This window comes from Onychostoma macrolepis, chromosome 16 (assembly GCF_012432095.1).
Source record: "Onychostoma macrolepis isolate SWU-2019 chromosome 16, ASM1243209v1, whole genome shotgun sequence".
NCBI lineage: Eukaryota > Metazoa > Chordata > Actinopteri > Cypriniformes > Cyprinidae > Onychostoma > Onychostoma macrolepis.
Genome location: NC_081170.1, coordinates 33,270,915 through 33,295,672, shown reverse-complemented (window position 1 = coordinate 33,295,672; position 24,758 = coordinate 33,270,915). Strand labels below are relative to the sequence as shown.

The 24,758-nt window shown below is 37.6% G+C and overlaps 3 protein-coding genes across 4 annotated transcripts in view; 1 reads left to right on the top strand and 2 right to left on the bottom strand.

Moving 5' to 3' along the window:
• Nucleotides 1-1,531: 1,531 nt before the first annotated feature.
• Nucleotides 1,532-10,750, bottom strand: cdcp1a (CUB domain containing protein 1a). Of its 2 annotated transcripts, none has more exons than XM_058746345.1 (9): nt 10,621-10,750; nt 9,406-9,618; nt 8,073-8,399; nt 7,624-7,986; nt 5,165-5,362; nt 4,103-4,480; nt 3,650-4,003; nt 3,476-3,557; nt 1,532-2,100 (listed from the first exon to the last, which is right to left on the bottom strand). In XM_058746345.1, exons 3-9 carry the CDS (start codon nt 8,329-8,331, stop codon nt 1,650-1,652), a joined length of 2,085 nt encoding a protein of 694 aa, XP_058602328.1. In that variant the 5' UTR covers nt 8,332-8,399; nt 9,406-9,618; nt 10,621-10,750; the 3' UTR covers nt 1,532-1,649. The 2 variants fall into 2 exon arrangements, with proteins under 2 accessions (XP_058602328.1, XP_058602326.1); XM_058746343.1 differs by lacking the exon at nt 10,621-10,750 and adding an exon at nt 10,289-10,614.
• lars2 (leucyl-tRNA synthetase 2, mitochondrial) overlaps nt 10,678-24,758 on the top strand; it is a 90,980-nt gene continuing 76,899 nt past the window's right edge. The window contains exon 1 of the mRNA XM_058746341.1: nt 10,678-10,692. The gene's annotated coding sequence lies outside the window, so the exon portion shown is untranslated. The remainder of the gene's footprint in view (nt 10,693-24,758) is intronic.
• LOC131521533 (transmembrane protein 158) lies at nt 12,094-14,820 on the bottom strand. Its single transcript, XM_058746346.1, has one exon. The coding sequence runs from the start codon at nt 13,858-13,860 to the stop codon at nt 13,099-13,101; it is 762 nt and encodes a 253-aa protein (XP_058602329.1). The 5' UTR covers nt 13,861-14,820; the 3' UTR covers nt 12,094-13,098.

The following is a 24,758-nucleotide window of genomic DNA, read 5'->3' as shown; positions in this document are numbered from 1 at the left end:
GACCCCTACAGTTAAGTGAGTGGAATTGGTAGGCTAAATAATACTTTTGTAATTCAGATGGATAGAGGTACATGTGCTGTTGCTACCGTAAACCAGTCCACACTTTTCAGAGTTTTTCATACCCGCTCACCAAACTCCCAGAACAGACGTTTGGTCCGGAGCGCGGACCCTGCTGAAAAAATAAATAAATAAAAAATAGAAACCATTACAGAATTTGTAATGGTTTTACTGGTTATAATGGGAATTGTACTGGTTTCTAATGGTCCCTGTTGATCTCTACTGCACTCTGAAAAATGCTGGGATAAATACAACCCAGTGCTGGGTAAATATTGGACAGAACACATGCTGGGTTGTTTTCAACCAACAGTTGGGTTAAATGTTTAACCCAACCTTCTGGGCAGTAACCCAACCGCTGGGTTGTATTTAACCCAGTATTTTTAGAGTATGGTAACTGATTGCCTTCTATAGGTGGCTTGATAATACCACTAAACCCTGATGGAAAATGTCCCAAAACACACTACAGGAAACCATTTTTTAATGGTCTTAAAGGTCCCATGACATGCTGCTTTTTGGATGCTTTTATATAGGCCTAAGTGGTCCCTAATACTGTATCTGAAGTCTCTTTCCTGAAATTCAGCCTTGGTGCAGAATTTCAGCCACTACGAGCCAGTCCCACAACGAGCTTTCCTTAGGACGTGCCATTTCTGTGTCTGTAGCTTTAAATGCTAATGAGGAGGAGAGAGGCGGGGCAAGGTGGAGGGTGGGGGTGTGGCCTTAACCAGCTTGTGCTACCATGCTAATGTTGACAGTGGATGTATCACAATGGCTCGTAGACACACAGTCCGTCAAGCTTGGAGAAGCACCGGATGAAGCAGTTGAAACTCAGCGGCTACAGCAGGACAATAAGGTACTTCAGTTGGTTTGTTTATGTATGCTGTTACAGTTATTATCATGTAGCTAATGCTAGCCATAGGCTCCGATGAAGGAACTAAAAACATACTTCGGTGTTCATTTGTACATCCAAACACTGAGGAACTATCATGCTTCGCTCGTTTGAAAGCCGTGATGTCTCTCGAGAAAAAAAAAATATTGCGCTCGCCTCGCACAGTAGTAGCTCATTTTCTCAGGGGCGGGCAAAGCAGAGAAAGGGGAGGTAACCTTTCCCCGTATGACGACATAAAGATTCCAGATCGGGCATCTGAGCTTTCATTTTCTCAAAGACGAAGCAGGATACCCAGGGCTCGGTTTACACCTATCGCCATTTCTAGCCACTGGGGGACCATAGGCAGGCTTGGGGAACTCATATTAATGTTAAAAAACCTCATAAAGTGATATTTTCATGCCATGGGACCTTTAATGGTTAAAAGTTGATGTGATAAAAGTTCTGTGATGGTTTCTATACAGAAGCCATAGGCCTATTATAGAATATTTTGCTATCGCAAACAATTTTCTAAGGTCTGCAACGAAACCCCTGGGTCACGGCCTAACCACAAACTGTTTTCAGTCATATTTCTCTTAATTTTTCAAGATGTAAATAAATAAACAGATGTTTTAATATCAAAAACATACAATCTTTAAAACAAGCAGCCTGTTCACACATAAAACCACTAAATATAAAAACATCTTAGATGGACAGTCAAAAACAAACTTTAGTTTACAGTAGTACATTCTATTTCATCAGGACTTTTTCCCCTCACACACAGTCTGGTTTCATAGTGCCCCTCCTCTTCAGAAGTCTTCGGTGTTTCAGATGTACTTGATTGTCCCTGAACATAACCATAGAGCTCATTGTCAACCAAGGCTTTGCTTTTAGTGACAAGGTTTTCACGGTTTCTGACTGGTCTCTCAGGTAAAGCTGGGTTATTCAGAGGTGAATAGTCCATCCTGAGATCACTCTCATATGCAGTGACTTCTTTATTTTCTTTTTTTTCAGCATCATCTTTAAGCAGATGGCTATATACTAGAGTTTCATCTATGTACATGTAAGTGTGAGGATCCTCCTCCTCCTGTGCTTTGGGGATGCCATGCAGGCCTGGAAGGAAGGCATGCTCACTGGGATTGTAGACGGACACTGGGGGAGCCTTGTTCGTCTTCTTTTTCCTGTGTAATAAAGATGTTTTGTTAAAAATCCATTTCGATACAACACTTGAAAGGGGTTCAAGTGTGAAGCAGGGGCAGTTCTGGGGCTTTTTGCCCCCCTGTCAACAAGCTTGGTTCTGTGATATGATTCCAAATTTAGGGAATCATATCACAGTTTTGCGTGAAATGTGCAGTGTGTCCTGTAAACTATACATACATATACATATATATTTATTTATTTATTTATAGGAAAACCTCACCAGCTGCTAAATTCAAATCTGCGTTCGCTGGCTGGCACAGAGCCAGAGACACACACACGTTTTTAAAGCACTGCGCATTATAACCAATCACATGCGATTCTGTTGAGTTTATGAATGCAAGGACCAATCAGAAGCGTTCAGATGAGTCATCGCTGAAACACGCTGTTTCGTCACCGCGCGCACTCGCTGACTGAATTCTCTCCTCAGAAACAACAAAGTGAAGATGTACGAATGTAAGTAAGATATTAATTTTAGTGCTGTCAAACGATTAATCACATCCAAAATAAAGAGTTTTTGTTTACAAAATGTGTGTTCTGTGTATATTTATTATGTATATATAAATACAAACACATGCATGTATACATTTAAGAAAAATGTATATAATATAAAATACAAGAATATAAATGTATATATATTTTCAAAATATATACTGTATGTGAGTGTGTACTTATATATATATATATATATATATATATATATATATATAAAATATACACACACATAATAAATATACACAGTACACATACATATAAAAGTTGATGGTTTGTAATGGTATTTGTACTGGAAACCATTAAAATTTTCTGGATTTTCACAAATTTAAAAAGTTGTTTTGTTTTGTTTTTTTCAGTAGGGACAAGCCTATATCAGTAATACAGTGGTATTGTGGCTGCTGTGTGTCGAATGACAAGCATGAGTCTCAAAAAATTTGAACTTTTACTGCAACTTCAAGCCAAAATGTTTGTAGTGGGTATGGTCACTTTTACTAAAATGGCTATAACTTTTGAATGGATATTTTCACCAAATTTGGTATACGTGCATGAGCTCAATATGATACATGCTTGGGCACTTGGTGATACTATAACAGGGAAAAAAATAATGAAATTGGCTCTAACTACGCAACTGTTGGTCCGATTGTCTTGAAAATTGGCATGCAGTGTCTTTGTCCAAGGTGCAGATGTACAGTTGAAAAATTGTGTATTTATATGGAAAATTACCTGAAAAGATTTAGGCAGTTACAGGCTTATTAAATAACATACAATATTTATGCATGCACCGAAAGGCCTTTAAGTGCTTGAACCCGTTCAGTAATTGTTGCTTGGAGCTCTATTTAAAACATGTTTATGCAAAACTCCCACCTGAGAAAAAACCAGATCCCCACGGCTGTTACAATCACCAACACAACTCCCACAATACTCAGGATGATGCCCAAAAGCTTGTCTGAAGACGTGAAACAAATTTCATATCATCATTCAAGTTTTTTTCTATATCACATGGAAATTCTAGTGGACAGAAGAAAGTAAGCTTCTCACTTGTGCTGTTTTGCAGTGTGATCTCCATCATCGCCCGGAATGCTCCTGTCGGTGATTTGCAGTTAGTCATGTTCAGGTAAAAACTTTCTGGAACCAGGAGATCCTTTATCTTCTCATCTTTTTTAGTGCTGTACAGCGTCGTTTGAGCGTGAACGGTCTGCACTGCAATGTTTGTGTGCACCTCCTTACACTTGGGCTGGCTGACATTTCTGAACTTCAGATTGCTCTTAATCTGAGGCTCCAGGTTAACAATCCAGGACACAGTGCTAGACGCTTTCATGCCAGACGGCCAGGCTGGGGTCGCCAAAATGGTAGGATTATCCATTTTTGGTGCAACAGTGAATATATAGTGCTCTGTATGAGGAACAGGAAAGACTTAAATCAGGCCACTTGCAGTGAACATATCTGAGCAGGTACACTATCAGTTTATGGATGTATAACGAAAGCATTTACCTGATATGTCCTGTGTAAATGAATAGGTCAAGAAGGGTTTAGTTGCCAAATTCCGGTCATTGAAACTCATAACGGAGGCAGTTATTGCAATCTTGGATTCACGGATTTGGATTTTCTGAATGGTTCCCTTTGGACAAAACTGCCCAAGAGTGATGCCGGAGTTAACATGGGACACATTTAGCAGGATGATGCTGTTGCATTTGTCTTCAGGCGGACAGTAACGCAGATCTCCTGCAGGGGACTGCAGCTCCATTGCACTGTTCTGAGGGCCATGAAGGTGCCAGATGATCGTCTTCAAAACTCCTGGGATACACTGCTGCTCGTAGTTGAAAGTTAGAGGGAACGGAGTGGAGGCACAGTTTCTCCATTCTTTACATTCTGTTGATAAAAAAAACAAACAAAGCAGTTTGCTGAATTGAGGAATATTTCATTATTAGGGGCCAAGAAGGAGTGTACAGGACTGTTGACACCAAGAGCGACAACTATAAGGACAACTATATAAAGGTGTTCACACTGGTAGATGATGCTTTGTTTATTCTAAAGAGTGTGCTACTATTTTAACCGCCTTAACCCGGTTATATTCATTCGTTTTCTTCTTCTGTTGTTTAAAGCAAAGTTGTGCAATTTGGCACACTGATTGGGAAGGGTCTAAAAAGTACCTACACCATTTTTAGTTTCTGTATGTCAAACTCTTTGGCACCACCATCTGCTCAAAATTCATTATTCTTTGACCTTTGGGCCTAGACACGTATTTATATTTCCCTCTGATTCTATTGGTAATTCAGAGTAGAATGAACCCATCAGTTTGTATCCTCCCCATTACGTTTGATGCCATCTTGGACTTCTACCAAAAAACTAAATGCATTTGTCACCAAAAATAGCTCAGATAATCACCACAAATAATAATAATAAATGTAAGTTATGTTAAATATAGATTTAGCTGGTGAATATTCTGTTCTAATGTTGACTGGGAGATACCAGAGTATTTTACAGTGTGAAATAAAACTCAAAGCTCAAAAATTCAATGCTCAGAGGGGTGCATCATATTGCACAGTTGAGTACCTATGGTCTGGTTGACAGTCAACTCTACTTCATCCTTGTTACAGTCAAAGGAGTTCAGGACAAAATGGTTCCCTGAAGCTATGGTGATTGTGTCCATTATGACCGAATCCAGTTTCAACACACAGGTTGACTTGGGATCCTTTCTATTTACACGTATCTGTAGTACTTGCTTCTCAGGCAGATCCCCTTCACATTGCCCTGCAACAGTGGAAAGAATAGATAGAAAAAAAACATATGAAACATTATCTGTCCATCCACTTAATAAACGGGACATGAATTATCTATTTAAGTTTTAATTACTGGTTGTTGACCAGTGAGGGTTTTTCAGTGGCCAATGGCTGATATCTAGAAGGCAGCGTGGCTGATTGGTGATTCAATGCTGATATATAGAGTATGGCCAAATTTAATGATAGAAAAAAAAAAAAAAAACCTGCTGAATATAAAAACATTTTCTTAAAATTAACCAAAATAATTCAACATGGCTTGCTATCCACTGACATAGTTGTCAAATTTGAAACTGACAAAGTTTCAGCAAAAAAAAAAAGTCCAATTTACTGGCTGATCACTAAAAATTATTTTATTAGCTTACTTTAGAGCCTGCAGACGATGGTTTATTCTAGGGTTTTCACAGAACAGTTTTCTGAACCATTATGTAAACAGCACTTTTATTACGCCATTTAAGGGATTAAGAGTAAGCAGTTTAACACACCTGGATTTCTGCTATAGAACTGGTCATGTAAATGCATAAGTGGTGTTCATGTGCATTAAAGGACTAAAGTTATGGCACCGCATCTATACATGGGTTGTAAATAAAGAATATGCTGCTAACACAGCGCATGTAAAACACTGCTTTTGTGCGGTTAACAGCTTTCTCACAATAAGTGGAGTTCTGGTGTTCATGTAGACATAATCAGTTCTGGGGGTAACACATCAAGTCATGTGTGTTTTGCAAACTGATTACTTTTTGGAAGTAAAGAGCAATTTGTCCCGGAATTCCAGAGTTACTTTTTCAAATTTGTTTCAAATGATCTTTTTCTAGAATTAATTTATTGACGCACAACACGTTTGAAAAACTTTCTTCTGGATGAATTTTTCATGCTTGATTTTACACAAATTATGTTCGATAAGTTGACCACATGTAAGGTCATATAAACATATAAACAGTCTGACATGATAAAAAAAATATTAAACAATGGATGAAATTAAAAGCAAAAGTCCCTACTGCATTTAAAATATAACCAATAATTTAATGTTTGTCATGATTGTCTGCTCGATGTTGAAACACTGTCTGAAATCAGTGTTGATTCAACACTGAATCAATGACTGCTGCTCTATATTTCATCCTTCCCCACCCTAATCAAACATGTGAAAAAGCAAAGTTGACTAAAGTAGCTTAAGAAGCAACTCCTGTGAGACCCGAGGCTCTTCAAAATCCACTGAAATGAAAGCTAGCTCTCTTCTCATATCCTGTATTCGTGAGTCATAGCCTGGAACTGCTTGGGTTTTCCATAATGACACAACAGATGGCTCAATTAAAGTAAGGCCTTGTGTAACCAAAGTAAATCAATAACGATAAAGCTATCAATCAATAATAATAAAAATGTGTCAAGAAAACAATCGCATACAAATGCAACAAATCTTAAGATTCTAAAAAATCTTTGAGATTCACTCTTCTAAACCCAGTCTTAGAGAACAACACAGTAAAGAGTAACACACTGTATAAACTACATGAATGAAAATGAGGTTTTCGAGCACTGACAATGAGTAAAATTCAAAAAACGTGCCATACTGAGAGCCCCAGTCTCTCTGAGACTGAACCATATAGTTCTTTAAAAATGGACAAAATCAAAAATACAGTTTGTTAAGACAAGAATCTAAGGATATTGAGGTATATTTCATACTTTTTGAGTTACAGGCACACAAACTTTTCAAAAAAGAATATCTTTGGCACTCAGACGGTATGGAGCCACATTGAGAGCTAATATCTCTGGAACTGAACCATACAGGGCCTTAAAAAGGAAGATACCAAAAAAAGAAAAAAAAATAATAATCTAAAAGGATTTTTAGATATATTTAATATTTCTTGAGTTACAGGCATGCAAACTTTGGAACAAAATGTGAAAAGTGCTTTTTGACCATTGGCATATATTTCAGAAGTGAACTGATTTTGACTAATAGACCTACCGATCTCTGTGTAAAAATGAAATAATAATGCTGCCATTTCTAACTTCAAAACTGTCACTTTGACCTCTTTTTAAAAATAGTAAATATGCATCCATAGCGTTTAGTATTTAGGCTTCTCATCTTCATGTATGTAGTTTTTTCTCCACCAACCAAATAAATAAACAAATAAACAATCTTAGCCAGAGACCTCTGGTTGAGTTGACACGGAATGGCCCGATATGATTTCTATAAAAGTACAATTCTTAATATGAAAACAAATCATTTGTGTTACCTACCCCTGCTTCTCTTGATGGCAGAGATCTGGAAGTGCACCATTAGGCCTTGCGATGGAGGCTGTGGCCCAGATACTTTGCAGTTCTTTATGGAGAGGTTAAAGTTTCCAGGCTCCACCGACGGCTGGCTTACGTTCATCGGTTTCACCAGAGGGTCTTTGCCCTGCCAAGTGTACTTCATTGTAGGTATGTTTTCAGGTTGGAGGCATGTTGGAACAGTGTAGCTCAGAATGTGCACATCAGTGTAGTACGTGTGGGGAACGGTAAAATACCACATTGTCTCTGCATTTTCAGGAAAAGCGATTGGGGTAAAGAAGTCCTGGGTTGAACTCCTCTCTGGGAGAGCAACATGGAAATTAGCCAGTGCTGTAAAATAAAGTACAACATTTCACATACGCTGACTTTGTTTAGACAATTTGTGCTTAAATATGTAAGTTTACCATTGTACTTACAGTTAATGAGACGTCCCAGTGACACACCGATTACCTTCTTGTTCAGAGGTCGACCTCCAGACACTTCCAAAGACAGTTTGCCAACATTACGCACATCGACTTGTCTAATAGCTCCATTCTGACAAAACCTTCCAACACTGACATTCTCCACTGTGAGCACGTAAACGTGTTTGTCTGGGCAGCTGTCTGTGGGTTGAATCTGCTGTAAACCAGTACTACTGAAATTCAAATGTAAGGTCTTTGTAGCTGGCGGCTTCATATTCCAGATGAAGGTGCGATTGAACTTTTGAAAGGCACTGTATTCTTTGGGTTCAATGTTATTTACCACTGTGGAGCAAACGTGCACGTCAGAGAAAGAATACTGTAGATATGTTAAGCTGACAACAAGTACACATCTGCAAGCTATCATTTATGTAAAAGCATGCATTGGTTGTAAAATGAAGCTTTTAAAACCCTTTGGTGCTCTTTAGTTAGCTCTTAAGTCTTTTTTGTTTTGTTTACTTTGCCGGAATGGTATGAAACTTTGTAAAGGTACTGGCACTTGCTATGTAAACTGGTAAATTGTAAAAGTAAATTGGTTTCTAGTAGAAACGTTTGGTACTGCGCCGAAAAAAAATCTTACTGAAAGTTTTTATTTTTATTTTTTTTTATATTAATCTCACATTACTTTTTTAATTATTCAGTTTTAGAGTTTAATGTGTTTTGGAATATATACATTTAATTTAAAATTTGAAAATTAATTTTTTTTTTTGCATTTTTGTATCAAAATTATTTTTTTCAAATTTGTATTTCAATTTTTCTTTTTTTTTCCACTTCAGCAATAATATTCCAAGTGTCTTCTTTGAAAAGACACCATCTGTGTTCTAAAGCGTTAAAGATTTATGGCTGTTTAAGTTGAATATTAAATGTTCAGGTCTATGCTCAAAAAGTGGTTAACAGTCAATAAATGGACTGCATAAATAGTAACTAAATAAAAATACAAAATAAATTCATTTAAATAAAAAAATAAAACAATCCAACTACAATTAAGTACAATAATTTGGATTGAAATAGAAATATGGTCACTTTTGCCCACCACATGAGGAGCACCAGAGGGTTAATGTCATCTTAATGCAGATGTATACTGAGAGTTTACACGCATTGTGTACAATTACAATTTTATATATATATATATATATATATATATATATATATATATATATATATATATATATATATATATATATATATATATATATACACACACACACACACACACACATATACATACATGCAATGTATAAATGAAAATGTAAAGAATAAAAAGTATAATTTTTTATCTGACAGCTCTCACCATTATCTCTGATGATCTGTACGGTGAACACATTCTCTGGCTGTGCGCAGCTGAAATCCAAAAGCGTGTCACTTCTGAGGACCACAGATGACTGGCACAGCGGTGGTGTGTCATATCTGATGCAAACTTTGCACTTTGCATTTGTGTGAGCAGCACTAGTATCAATGCGTATGGTTGTGCCCAGTTCAACAGCGACACTGAGCTCTGCACTACCTGAAATGATGCACAGACTTTTAACATCAAATTTTAGGTTAAACTGAATGACTATATAAGGAAACAATATATATTTTAGACAATTTAACCACTGTAACCCTTTAGCTCTTTTCACATATAGTGAGTGACAAAATTATAGCCTACAATTATTTATAAAAGCACAAAAAAATAATGCAGTTTGAGCAACCCAAAAACAGCAGTTAAATGTGTGTGTGTGTGTGTGTGTGTGTGTGTGTGTGTGTGGAAAAGAGCTTGAAACATCCAGTGAAATGTGTCATTATAGCCAATATAAATGCAATAAATCCAACACCCTGCTGTCACTTTTTTTTTTTTTTAATCTCAGGAGATAGAGCACATTGTTAACCTGTAGGCCAGGCTATTTTAACGAAGCTAATTCATTTCTAAAGTGAAAATACATTTAAAAATTACTAAAATACTGACCAAACATCAAAGCAAATAGTATACATTGCAACCATTTCAAGATGATTTCCTTAAAAACAGTGTAAATTAACAGTCAGGTCGAGTTTATAAAACCAGTCGATTTCGATTTACGTCTAAATTTGAGAAGAGGAAAAGATTAATCCCAGTTTCCCGGACATCAGAATCGATGTAGCCTAAGCTAACACCTGAGCAGGTAAGAGTTGAATGTTAGTGTGGGTTTGACTGTTACCTGTGAGCTCCGGGACCGACGACAGGAAAACCCCAAAAAAGAGTGAAAAGCACGTGAACCGCCAAATTCGCATGGCTTTTTAACATTAAAACTGCTTACAGTGGGCTAAAAGTGTAAGAGTGCGCCATCGACCGTAGAGAGCTGTTAGTCTTCAGAGCTCTTCAGAGAAACACAGCGGCTTCCTGGTTTGCGACAGACATTAGTCACCTATGCTGTCTGTGTGAATCCGCATCAAGAGTCAAACTTGATAAAGAACACGTAAAAACGACCTCGTGTTCACTCGGGTCACCTAAAAAACTTAAGCTAGAGAATGAGAAAGCAGACCAATTTACCTGCTTATCATGAAAACCCAACTAAGCGTGTTAGTCCCGCCTCAAATTTTATAACCTCATCCATCAAAACAGGTAAGTTCTGGTCAGTACTCAAAAGGCCCTTTTCCCTTTCCAGAACAATGTAAGTGTTTCATGTAAAATAGCACTATGAAAACGCTTCAAGTGTGTTAATTTAACATGGAAATATCTTTGCCAGTCTTCTTCACATTAAACAAATGAACAAAGTTGCTATAAGTCACCTTAAAACCATGGATTCTCTCACAGTATAATGATCTAGGACAATGCAAATTCATAAGCCTGTTTAGTGTTTGTCTTTTTATTCAAGATGTTGGCACTTTTTCTGCTAAATGCTATGAAATTAGCAATAAGAGCCAATATTTTTCGAGAACATGGCAAATGGGAAAGTAGGAGCCACCAGCTAGTTGCAACAAAACCCTTTTATGACTAAAGGGCCCCCCCTCGACTTAGTTTGTTGCAAATGGGCACAGGCCAAAACCTGTTAGTCTGTCTGTGCATGCCAACTGGAAACACATTGCAGTCCTGTATAACAAATGTAACCATTTGTCAGGGCCATATGTGTGTTTTTCAGTCAGTATTTAATTACTCGTCCTGTTTAGAATATTTGTGACATGCAAGAAGAAACAAAAACTAAAAATGTGTGTGCATTAAATGAATGATCTGGGTCCAATACAAGCTCCGCTGGCCACACTTGGTGCGTAATGTTGATTTCCACAAAAAAAAAAAAAAACACATCAAAGGCATTTAAAAGGTAGAAAACATCCATTCACTCAAACGACATTCGAATAAGTCCATACTTAGTTTAGTTTGGACTGAGATGAATTAAAGGCTCTGGAAACACACCGCTTTAAACAGTTGTCCTGTGGGTGGCGCTGTGGGACATTATCAGTTTTTCCGTTTGCACACATATCTATATCCAGATGATGCTTGTTCAGGTTATAGCTGGACTATAAGAGAGTCACGGCAGAAATAAAGGTCATTATAGAGGTCAGTTCCAGCACAGCTTTCCTTTCATTCAAGTAAATTCAGCACGCAACAAGACAATAATTCTTTCAGTTCAGAGCTGAATTATGATTGCAGTTGTGGCAGTGATTCCAAGGGCATTTATGTCGTCATGTAATGTTTTTTATTAATTCCTGCTCCCTCCATTGGCATTATTACATTTTAATCATGTCTTCTTTAGAATGCTATCAGAAGAATATTATCAAAGTGTTGTGAAGATATAAGCCACTTATAAAGTCTGGCATCGCCCATTTTGACTTATTTACATATTCTCTCAATGCAATCCAAAACTTAATGAAATTTGATACCCATAGACAACAGGTCATTCTGAGGATGCACACCAAATGACGTCTGCATCTGTCAATACTGAAAACCTGTCATAATTCTGCAACAGTTGGTTGTCATCTTCTTCAGGACAAGTGCTAACCAAAATTATGAAAAATCAACAAAAATGACCACCGCTGGCCAAATTTCAGAAGTTTGGCATGAATTCAGGTTGATTGGGACACTTTTTTCTGGTCATTTCAATCAACCTGTATTCTGATGTAAGGAAGCGTACATTCTATATAATGCTCAAGGCTTCTATTTATCCCAATGTTTTTGTTCTTTTTCTTTTAGCTCTTTTAACTACCATGTATTTTTGTATGCCTTTTCATCAAAATTACAATATGACTTTTCAAGCATTTAATAAAGTACATGGCAATCTTGCCATTGGTGCACGGACCCCAATGTTTGCTGACTTCTGCTATTACTTTTTATTGTGGATTTTGTATAGGCCTACTTAATGTGAAATGCTAACAGAGAGAGTGAATCTGCCTCTTCTGCTACAAAACCTCCACAAAGGAATATTTTATGCATTTATTCATACTACAAATAACAGTTATGACAGACCTATAAAGTATAAACCTTGTACAAATGTCCACTTTTTTCAAATGGATTGCCTGTCAAGTTGTCTCTCAAGCTATAATTGACTTTTCCACATTAAAGAAACGTCTAATCACGTTCTATTATTTATACAAACAAATACAAACACAAGAAATCTGTCCCCAAACATCTGAAAACCATTGGAATATGTCTGCAAGTGTTTTCGTATAAATGTTCCAGCCAACTTGTCTTTATGCGCACGTCCTAAAAGAGCTTTTTGTCCGTATTTTTAAATAAACACTAGAAATCGATAAAAGATAAAAACATTACAAACATTTGGAATAACTTCTGAATATCACATATCATGTTTTTCTATTACAATCAATTTATAAAAACAAATGAAATCTAATAAAATACCTCCATCCTCCGGGAGATGCAGCTATAATTGCAGTTTCAAACACAAGAATAGCACGGTTTAAGACAAAAATGTATGACACGTTTGCCACTACGCATAGGATGTTTGGCAAGTCAACTAATTTAGGATCCTATATTAGCCTATAGGTGCTAATTTGAGCTCTGTCCTGCACTGTTCTATTACCTCTGCCGTCTCTGCTCCATTCCATTGGGCAGAAATCCCGCGATAATGGGAACTGGCCATATGAGGGCAGCGACGCTCCATATTATGATGACTAAAGTCATGAAGCACGCCACCAGAGTGGACTCGATGGGCTTGCGGTTGAGCCTCCAGCTCCGGTCGCCCTTCAGCTCGTCCAGAGCGAAATCCACGCAGCAGAAGTGCACCGAGTCGCCCGTCTGCTGACCCTCTGACCTGCCCCGCCTGAATCTCCGGTACCGGGACAGACCGCATCCCACGCACAGTCTGAACTCCTGCTGGCCGCCCGTGACGCCCAGGTGCTCGATGTAGACCGGCGAGATGGCCCGGTTGAAGGCGGCGGAGAAGAACGCCTTGCCGTGGTTGTTGGTGGTGTACATGAGCACGTCGCACTGGAAGCCGAAGTTGCTGTCCCAGCGCGCCACGAGTTTGGTGGGGAGCCTCTCCACGCTCACGTTGCACTGCGAGGAGGCTTCGGGCTCCTCCACGGATCTCTTGGAGTAGCCCACATCCACCTCCAGGCTGGCCAGGAGTCTCCCGGAGGAGTTGATGGGCGGCAGCAGGAGGTCCTCGTCGCTCCAGCTGTGGGCGCAGCGGACGGGAGCGGTCAGAGCCAGCAGGAGCGCGAGGGAGATGCTCAGCATGGCAGAGCGCGCGGTTCCTCCAGGCTCATGGTGGTCTCGCTCGCTCTCGCTCGTTATTCCGCTGCAGCTGCCGAGCAGGTCGTCGTCTATCTGCTCCATCAGTTATATTACGCGCGTGTGCTGTGCTGTGCTTCTGCTGTTGCTGCTGCTGCTGCCTCTGCGCGCACGGAGAGCGAAGTGAGTGACCGAGCGCACGGTTGCGCGCCACAGCGTGTGACTGACTGACTGACTGACTGACTGTGAAGCAGACTTCTGCTCCTTCACCTCTCTGCTTCAGCTGTTAGCGTGATGAGATGATGTCCTCGTCGAAAGGGGTAGGAGGCTTCATATGACAGTGTGATAATGTGGGCTCGTGAAGATCATGTCACACACAGATGATGTGTTTTATGCATTGCATTAGAGAGACTGGGGCAAGTTGTCACAAGTGGAAGTTCCATTTATCAGTAACTATAAGGTCTGGAGTCCAAAAATGTAACAGTGGTTTGCATTCGATTATATTTGTATATTTGTTTTTTGTTTATTATTATTATTATTATTATTATTTAAAATAATGCCAACAGCATTTTATTTTGTCATATCTTTTGGGTAAGAAGTGAACACAGTATTACTACACTGACAAAATGATAACTGAAATGACAAGTTTCTAAAAATTCTACATTTGTGTCTGTTCATGATTTGTTTTGTTTTACTGTTTTATTTGAATGTATCTGAAATTTTACATTATTGGAGGGGTCACAAAAGGTCAATAGAAGTTAAATGAACTGTTTCTATTCATATTCTGCCTGGGCACTAATGGCAGAAATGTTCAATAGTTTTTAGTAGTGCTCAATAGACTTTGAGGTATTTTCTAAGATAGCAAAAACAGTTTAAAGCACTATTTCTCTTTGTATTTTTATAGTGTTTTCGACAGGTATGTATTTGAAAATAGCAGTGGTGTATTCACATGTCATGTCTGCAGGGATTCTCTCTGTAATACCATTTACTGTTTTATGGTTTTCATATCACATGAAAACAAAATGCCATGTTAGTTACATCATATCGTATCACAATTGAACACAGAAGTGCTGCACTAGTTCTTATTCTTTTTGAGAATAAAATCAGTAAAAAAAAAAAAAAATGGTCTCACATGTGACACTTGCTTTAGGCAGACTCACGTATGTCCTGAGGGAACATCTAACCAAATATTAATATATTTATGGACCTGTCACACGAAGCATAAAAATGAGCCCTGTGAAGTTCACAAGATATGAATAGTTCACCCAAAAATGAAAATTTGCAAAAAATGCACTCACCCTTAAACAATTTAAGATTTAGATGAGTTTGTTTCTTCATCAGATTTGGAGAAATGTGTCATTCTGTCACTGTCTCAGCAATGGATGCTCTGCAGTGAATGGGTGCCGTCAGAATGAGTGTCCAAACAGCTGATAAAAACACCACAATACTCCACACCACTCCAGTCCAAAAAGCTGCATGTTTGTAATAAACAAATCCATCAAAATTAATTTCATAATTAATCTGGCCAAAATACTAATGCTATAGTCCATGATAGTGCTTCCTCCCATGAAAAAGGTGTCTCGTCTGAATCAGGAGAGAAATATGCACAGATCAAGCTCCGTTTACGAGTCATAATTAATAGACTGGATTCATATGGATTATTTGTGGATTATTGTGATGTTTTTATCAGCTGTTTGGACTCTCATTCTGACGGCACCCATTCACTGCAGAGCATCCATTGCTGAGACACTGATGCGATGCTACATTTCTCCAAATCTGATGAAGAAACAAACTCATCTACATTTCGGATGGTCTGAGGGTGAGGACATTTTCAGCAAATTTTTATTCTTAGGCAAACCACTCCTTTTACACTGCGAACTTTCCAATTTACTGCTTTACAATATACTTATCAACATAAAAATTCATCAGGTAAAGTAAAGAATATTTGAATGATACATTTATAAGAATATTACAACATCTTAGTATGTACAAGATGATACATATAGCCAATTGCGTGTATGAAACATGTATGAATCCCTTTCTTTAGAAATGTTTAAATGGCTTAATTAGTGCTTGAATACCGCCTCCTCTTTGATGCGAGAGCCAACTGATGTGTCGCACACATTACCTTCCATTTGCACCTGAAAGAGGAACGTCTGCCCTGCACTGGATTTTAAAGCAGAACGGGTTATTCATCCTCTCACCTTGCCGTTCCCTTTCCTTCACACACACTGTCCAAATTCCCAAATACTGGCCCCTGAAATAAAATATTCTCCACACAGTGTGGCAGTGAACAGGGGAAAAATGTAAATGACTTTCTTGTTCATTAATTATGCTATAAAAATGTAAATTGCTCCAGTGCCAAAAATGCTAATGGGACCAAGATAAAAGCCTCCTTTGTCAAAGCAGAATGTATGAAAGATTCAGAATATTTCTTTTCTTTTTAAAATCAGGAAAAAGAGAGAGACATATTTGTAGATTCTGGGTTGGCTAACACTGGCTTTTTTTTAAGAACCTCCTTTTTTCATTTTTGAAACACACACACACACACACACACACCTGACTCATTGTAGGTATTGACTGCCAATTGTTTCCCCTGCCAGTTCAAGTTCCTGTGTAGATTAGGCTCTAGATGTTTGATTGATTCCAAGGGCCAGTCACATAAACATAGCCACTATGTTAAGACTGTCTTAATAACTAGTTTGACCAGCAGTTATCCAAGAAAGAATCAGTCTTACTTGTCTGATTAAAATTAGGCCAATCTACCTTTTTGTGTCTGACTTTAAAAAAAAGTTATGACCAGTCTTGAAGAAAACAAATTAGATGACTAACTTTTAAGACTAGTCTTAGCAGTTTATGCAAACAGACCAAGGTCTTGCATTTCCTCATTGCCACTAAAGATTGTTCCACTGTCCACTGACTTCTGTCACTCTAGTTTGCTGTGATGCAGATTTGAAAGAACTGTGATGAGAAACTTATAGAGTTGCTCTTTTTGTTGTTCTTTCCTTAGCCTACTCTTATCCCCGCTCCTGTCAAGTAAAGTCACGTCATGTGTTTATAGCACGCTCTGCAATAGATTGCTTTAAAGCAAGCAGCTTTACAGTATTAAACATGACAGCAGAAAAACGTTTAATTGTTGCAACTGACCTTGACATACTGAACAGAAGAAATGAACCGAAGAAGATTTCCCAAGTATAAGTCTCAATAGGACAGTAATAGGACACACTGCTTAAAGGGATAGTTCACCCAAAAATGAAAATTCTGTCATTAATTACTAACCCTCATGTCGTTCGAAATCTGTAAAACCTTTGTTCATCTTCGGAACACAAATTAGTGGTTCAGTGTAAAGTGGTTCAACTGTAATTTTACGGAGCTACGAGAATACTTTTTGTGTGCAAAGAAAACAAAAATAACTTTATTCAACAATTTGTCTCCTCCACGTCACCCTAGCGCCAGTATGGAGAGTATCACGGCGCATGCATGTACTGCTAATGTAGAACATGCATGCGCTGCGCCTTGTTTACGAGCAGAAGAACACGCGCATATCTTAATTTGTGTTCCGGAGATGAACGAAGGTCTTACGGGTTTGGAACGACATGAGGGTGAGTATTTAATGACAGAATTTTCATTTTTGGGTGAACAATCCCTTTAAATAGGCAGACTAAACCAATCAAAGAAATGAACAGCAGGTGTGCAAAATAAACAATGAGTAACCAAGGAGACTAACTGAAAACTAGATCACAGAACAAATATGTGCCAACCAACCAAAAGCAAAACAAACACAGATGAACCCTGACATAAATTCATGCCATTGGTTGACAGATTCATGTCATGCTCAAACAGAGTTTTGTTGTGAAAGCACTACAGTCACTTTTGATTTTACACATGGTCTTATTGTGTTTGAATTATTGGTGTGTGTTGCCTTTGTAATGTTTCATTAAGACACAATCCCAATTCTATTTTATACCCCTTCACCGAAAATATTCCCTAAGAAATGGGACACCACTACTATCATACGTCTTCTAGCTCCTACAATACACACACCTGTACTGGTGTGCATTAGAGCCTTTAATTACCGTTCTATATTAATGCGCTGCTTACTGACACACACACACACACACACACACATATAGGAGATCGCGCAGCTCACACATCCGGGAGCAAAGAAACTTGTCAATGCTGGCCCACATTTTAAAATAAATTTAAATACTGAATCACTACATTATATTTTCCAGCAACGAGAGGATAAGATCACTGTTTTTGAAGTAAACTTACTGATTGTAAAGAGAGACGCACAGACGCACGTACACACAACTTTCATCTCTCTCTCTCTCAATATCAATTCAATTCAATTAAGCATTATTAGCATGACTGTGTAACACAATGTTGCCAAAGCATTAACATATATATAAATAATAATAATAAAATAAAAAAAACAGATAACAAATAAATATAATCCATCTAAATAAATGAAAAGATAAAGTGAATCAGTTTAGGGTTACCCATGTTTAACACCTAGCATTGTGAGTGGCAGCTGTGTTGTTATCTTCTTCAAGTATGCAGGGCATTTTCTCAGTATCAGTAAATGATGGGATCAGTGCTTCAAATCTGGGGAGAAATGTTTCCCTCACATTGTGATATTTAGGACACATCAGCAGAAAGTGTTTCTCGTCCTCTGTTTGCTGTAGATAACAGTGTCTACAGATCCTCTGCTCTCGCTCTGTGTCTGTGTCTTCCTCTCTCTATTTCTAAATCATGGTTACTTAATCTGTATTTGGAGAGGATTTGTCTTTCTTTAAACGGTTTAATCAGTAAATTTAGTGGTTCTGTTTAGGTTTGAGTAACATTGGAGTTTATTTTGAAGGTCAAAGTGTCTTTTAGAGATTCATCATGAGTGTCTTTTAGATTTTTGTCAATTTCTTTAATAATGGCTTTGGGGTTGTAGCTGTAGTCCGTGAGGAGCTGGGTTTTATGGACTAGCTGAAGAGCGAGCGTGTTTAGAGGATGAGATTCTGGTGAAGTTTCTCTCTCTCTCTCGAATTGGGAATATTTGAGAAAAAGGTTTAGTGATTCCTACTTATTGGGGGGGACTAGCCCCCCTCAATGTCTATGGTGGTTATGGCCCTGATCAGACATGAAAATATGTAGTGGCACAATCGTGCAGTCAGTAATGATAAGACGTTAGCAAACTTCAGCAATTTTTTTTTTTTTGCAAACATTTCTTTGAATATGACCGTACATATGAACACACAATTGAATGTAACATAATACAAATGATTAATTGATTCAAATTTTCATTAAAATCTTTATTAATGCCAAAAATGCTTACATTCATGTGTCTTTTTGTTGGATTGTGCTATAATAACCCATACAAATACAACTCATTATATACAGTATAAACACTTTAAAAGAGACAGACATGTAGATGTTTGTGAAAGATGTTTTGGAGGAATGATCATTTTTAAATCATACCCTATTTATTGCATCAAAATTTTTTAATACTTTAATATAGATAGGGGTGGATAATTTTGACATAGCATAGATTTCTTCTTGGCTAGTGTTTGTGTATTTCATTTAATTCTGTATCTTACTTGTTCTACAGATCTGTGTACTAGTGTTAAATGCTACTGTTTTGACAGCGTTGATTACATTTCTGACAGATAATATCATGATATTTTTTGGTTATCCCTTACCGAATGTCGTATTCTGTCAGCTATAACCTGTCACGAATCCTGTTCATGCACTTCCGTTCGCTCACCACCAGAGATCACCCGCTCACTACTATGGACTCTTGCACCACACTAACTGTTGCACTTCACTCCGGACTACAGTTCCCATCATCCATTGCACTGATTACACACACACAGCTGAATGCACTGAGTACACATACATAGCTGAATTCAATCAGACATGCTACATAAGCCATGGGCTGTATCCGAAATCACCCCTATACCCTCATTCACTATTCCCTACATTAGTCCACTCATACAGTTCACTTGAAGGAGTGAATGAAAACGAGTGAGTGAATTCGGACACTGAGTGCACCGGAAGGACTGCCGCTTTGCTTGCTGTTTAATAATCATTTTAAACGGGCAGCTCCAGTAGTAAGATTAAAAGATTTTTTTAAAATTTATTCGGCGTGCGACTCACAGTGCATTATGGGTTATCTCTAGCCGTTGAGTGTACATCGGTTGTACACTCGTTTTTGCGGTGCATTGTGGGATTGAATGAGTGCACTCGAGAACATCCACTATGGTGCCCTATTTGAGGGTATAGGGGGCGATTTCAGATACAGCCATGGACTTCCTCTTTCTCACTGCAGAGTATTGTTCTGCGTTTATCACTCACCTAGTGATAGCTGCTTTAAGGAGCCTAGTTTCTAGATCTAGTTAGTCTAGTCATTTCGTGTTGCCTTGTTTCCTGTTTCCTGATTCTTGCCTGTGTATCTTGGATTAACCCTTGTCTCGCCGCTCGGACTCTGTTTGTACCTCGTCTGGACTATTGCTCATGTTTCTGGATTACCCCTGTCGTCAAGCCCTCTGGATTTTGTTCGCCGAACGATGACCTACGCCAGCAATAGGAATACTCTTTGTCTTGCCTTATACATATCTGTTTGCTGATGCTCGACCCTGCCTGTATAAGACCATGTCTATGAATAAAGCTTTGCTCATGAATCCGCAAGTACTTGCCAGATATTGCTATTAAAAATCAAATAAATCAAATAAAAATAAACCAAACTTTTTCCAAATAAGATAAGATAAAGATATCGCTGACCCTAAACCACAACTTCCTACTTTATTACCTTTCTAAAGTGTTAAATTAAGTGTAAAAGACAAGTCCAAAAAATGCTTATAATATATGGATCTGGCATCACGGAGGCTGCGCCCGCGTGTTCACTCCTGCAGCGTCTCACAGCGATCATTTTCATACCACGGACGCTAAAAATTCTTGCAAATGGTCTAAACTGTATTACACATGTCATGCAGACATTCATATGAGGAGTTTAACAGCAAATTAGTCATTCAGAGAACAAATTTTATTTTTGAACATGAAAAAGGTGATCTCATTGCTGGCTACTGGCCTGGGGATGAATCTAATGTTTTGATTTGTGGCTGTCAGTCACCACAGTCCTGTACTTTGGAAACATAAATTCTAGCCTTGGAAGTATGACCCAAATAAGAATTTTCACCAGATATTGTCATCTGAACGAGTAAGTAACAAGTCTGCCACTTTTGTTCTGACCAACTGAGGAAAAAAGCATTACACTAAATCACGCTACCAATGGTGATTAAATCTAACGATCGGTTAGCTCATATCACATTAAACCGTGAAAATTATTATTGTTATACTTTGTTCTCAAATTGTTCATGTTAACAACATCAGCATTGCATGTGTGTGTGTATGTATTAGTGTTATATGTGGAGAGTACTTTTTCTATTTAAAAATATGAGATGCAGTGGGATGGGGGAAAACTGGCATAAAGTCTCAAGACATAATATGTTTTTTAAAAGTTGAACTTACATCAATTTTACATGGCTTTCTAAACATGCGGCTCTCTTGTGGAGACGCGAGTGCAACGGTGATAGACGTCCTACAGAGCATGCGATAAATATGCATTCTGTCTGAACGGCTTGGTTTCAGTTTTGTCGTGAACAAGATCTTCTGCAACTGAATAAGCTAAAAAAAGCATTAAAATGCACCGACACCTACATTTTCATCGCATCTTGTGTGCCACTGATAAGGCTGCCTGACACACACCCAACGTTTTTGCATTCGATTGTGGATTTTTATTTGAAATTCGATGAATATTCGAAATTCAATTTTTTTTTTTTTTTTTTTTGGACAGCCGTAGAATGTATGTCCTTTTCCTGTTACTCATTTTTACACAAATACATTAAATTTGATGAATCAAGTCCCACTCTACATCTTTTCATGTTGAATATTCACTTGGTAAAGAAGTCACATTATGGAAATTGGCTGCCAGCACAATTTCATGTTGACTTTAAAATGGGATATGAGAAATGGTCTTAACACTGAAAAAATGACACACCTGACCTTTAATGATAGTGTTGGCTGAATAAAATGGCTAGATCTTTCAATACACAGCACAGGAGTCTTGGGACACGTGATCATCCCCTTGTGTGCACCAGCTCTTCCCCACATCTTGGAGGCAGCCAAATGATCAGGACACTAATTAGTAATATTAATTAATGAGAAGCAGGAAGGGGAAAGGGCAGAGAGATGAGACTGATGCGCACACAGGGGACTGAAGGAGCTGTCAGCATGATAATCCACAGAAGCTGTGATGGAAAACATCAAAAACACTGATTACAGATCACACAATCATAGGACAATCTCCTGTTGGGCTGCTGCACTGAGGAGGGCCATGTTTTCATAATTCTTTCATATTTTGTTTTCGGTTTATACTAAAAATCCTAGGGATTGGATAGATATAACATGATATACATAGCTACCTTTTACCTTCAATGTAGACTCAGGGTGCATTTCTGTACTGTTGCTGGAAGCAATTTTATAGAATATATATATATATATATATATATATATATATATATATATATATATATATATATATATATACATAATTTTTTTTTCATACTATGGACGTCAATGGCTACCAGCAACTGTTTGGTTACCTACATTCTCCAAAATATCATAAGAAAGAAACTCATACGGGTTTGAAATAACGTGAGGGTGATAATAACTATAAAACTTGAGGGTGAGTAAATGACAGAATTTTCATTTTTGGGTGAACTATCCCTTTAAGTACAACTTTTACATTTACTACACAGCCAAACTATATTCTGAGCGAATTTTAGTATTGATTATTGTAAATGAAAATCATACAGGACATGACTGTTAGTTACAGTATTTTAATATATTTAAGTTTAATGTTTTCATAGGATATTGTAAGTTTGCTTATTTCCCAGTCATTTCCGTGCCAAAAAGTGTCCCGATTTACCTGAATTTACCTCCACATATTACATTTCTGCGCTAATCTTTCTTATTGGTGTTGACTAATGACAAGTCTGACTACTCACTAGAATAAAAAATAAACATGGTTCATTAATCAGTACTTTTTACTTTAAATACTCAAGTAAATTCAAAATCAAGTACTTGGTTCTACTCAAGTAAAATTGAAAATGAGTACTTATACATTTACTGGAGTAATATTTTATTATGGTATCTGTACTTTCACTCAGGTACTTGATTTGTGTACTTGTTAAACAAGAGTAGAGAAGTGCACACGTAGAGATGAAAAACAATTTAATAGTTTGCAAATAATGGAGCTTTTAGAGTGAAAACTCAGTATTATGAAAATGCAAATGGCTGCTTTTAGGTGAAGAATAATTGAGCTAAAAGAACATTTGGGGTTTAGGGACTGCAACGAAATGTAGCGAGAAGCTTTCTGATGCATGATGTCTCCAAACTATATTTTCTGAGCTCCCTGCATGTCTCATGTTTTGTGAATGAGTATAGCATGTTATCTGTCTGTAGAATTAGCACATGCACACTTCGGTCAGAGTGGAAGAAATGCAAAAAAAACCTTCATCCTTGCTTATTTTTCGAAATGTCATCTGTTTCTGCACAAATCACATCGTGCAAATTTATACTACATCACCACCTCGTAAAACACTCTCATGAGATGGGGCTGCAGAGGATGATAATGGTGATCTGTCTCTACAAACACACAGCTAAACAGGACAAATAGGAGAGGAAAGTGAAGGAAATGAGGGAGGAAGATTTAATCTCAGATTTTGACTTCATTGTACAGAGCCCGGGGCGCTGAGCATCATTCATCAGAGAGAGAGTCACACAGATGCCCGGGGCCCGAGAGGAGACAGCAATGAGGAAATAGGATCAGGGAAATGGGCATTCACATAATTATAACCAGTTCCTGACTAAGAGATCTTCATAACATGGAGGCAGAACGGTCAGATCCAACCACATCTGTAGAACGTGTGCATGTTGCTTCTTTAATAAAAGCTGTTGTTCCATGGCTACTCGTAACCCTGAGCAACAGGTGATGTTTAATTAGTAAACATCACTAATAAAATGAATATTTATCTATACTTTTCGTTTATAGTGCTTTTGTATTGTTACCTTCTTTTCGTTCATGTTTATGCTTCTAGATCATGGCATGAACTTTGGCAAGCAGAGGAAATTATGGCAAACGTCCATTATGACCATCATAAGAAAAGAGTTTGTGGAAAACACAGATTGTTTAATGCAGTTTGTTTATATTTTCTGTTTTATTGTTCATTTTAGTAACTAATGTTTAATATAAATTTTTTGTTATTTGTTGTACGTGGAAATGTCAGTAAAGTTACTGCATAATGTCCGGGTAGAAAATTACCATGCTTTTTTTTTTTAATGTCATTTATATTAGTTGTGAATTGCTCTTTCTTTTTTTAATTTGCAGTTAATTTTAGTTAAAGTATTTGTCATTTTGTTCAGTTTTTGTAATTTTTACTTTTTTGTAATTTTTATATTTTCAGTTTTTATGTTAATTTCAATTAAAGTATTTTGTCATTTTGGTGTAATTTGATCATTTTTATTCGTTTTAAAAAATTGTATTTAAGTTGTAATATTTCAGTAGGATACTGTTTTTATAATGCAACATTTATAATGCTACTAATTAAAATAAATGAAGTTTATTTTTTCTGTATTTTGATTTATTTCAGTCGTTTTTAAATATATATATATTTAGTTTTAGTGAAAAATAACAACTCGGACGTAAGTCTGTAGTATTATCTGAAAGAAACAGGCACCTTCGGTTTGACATAAACAAAAGAAATCTAATAATCAAGAGTAGTTTCACCGCAGACGCAGCCTTTAGGGTGAAGACATGACTGAACTTCACTGACCTTACAGTAAAGGAGTAAATGCTCTGTTTGTCTCATCTGCTGTGAAATGGAGCCTGTGCTTCGCTGCCGATTTCACAAATCTGAATGCTTCAACAGAAAACAATCTGCTATTGAGCG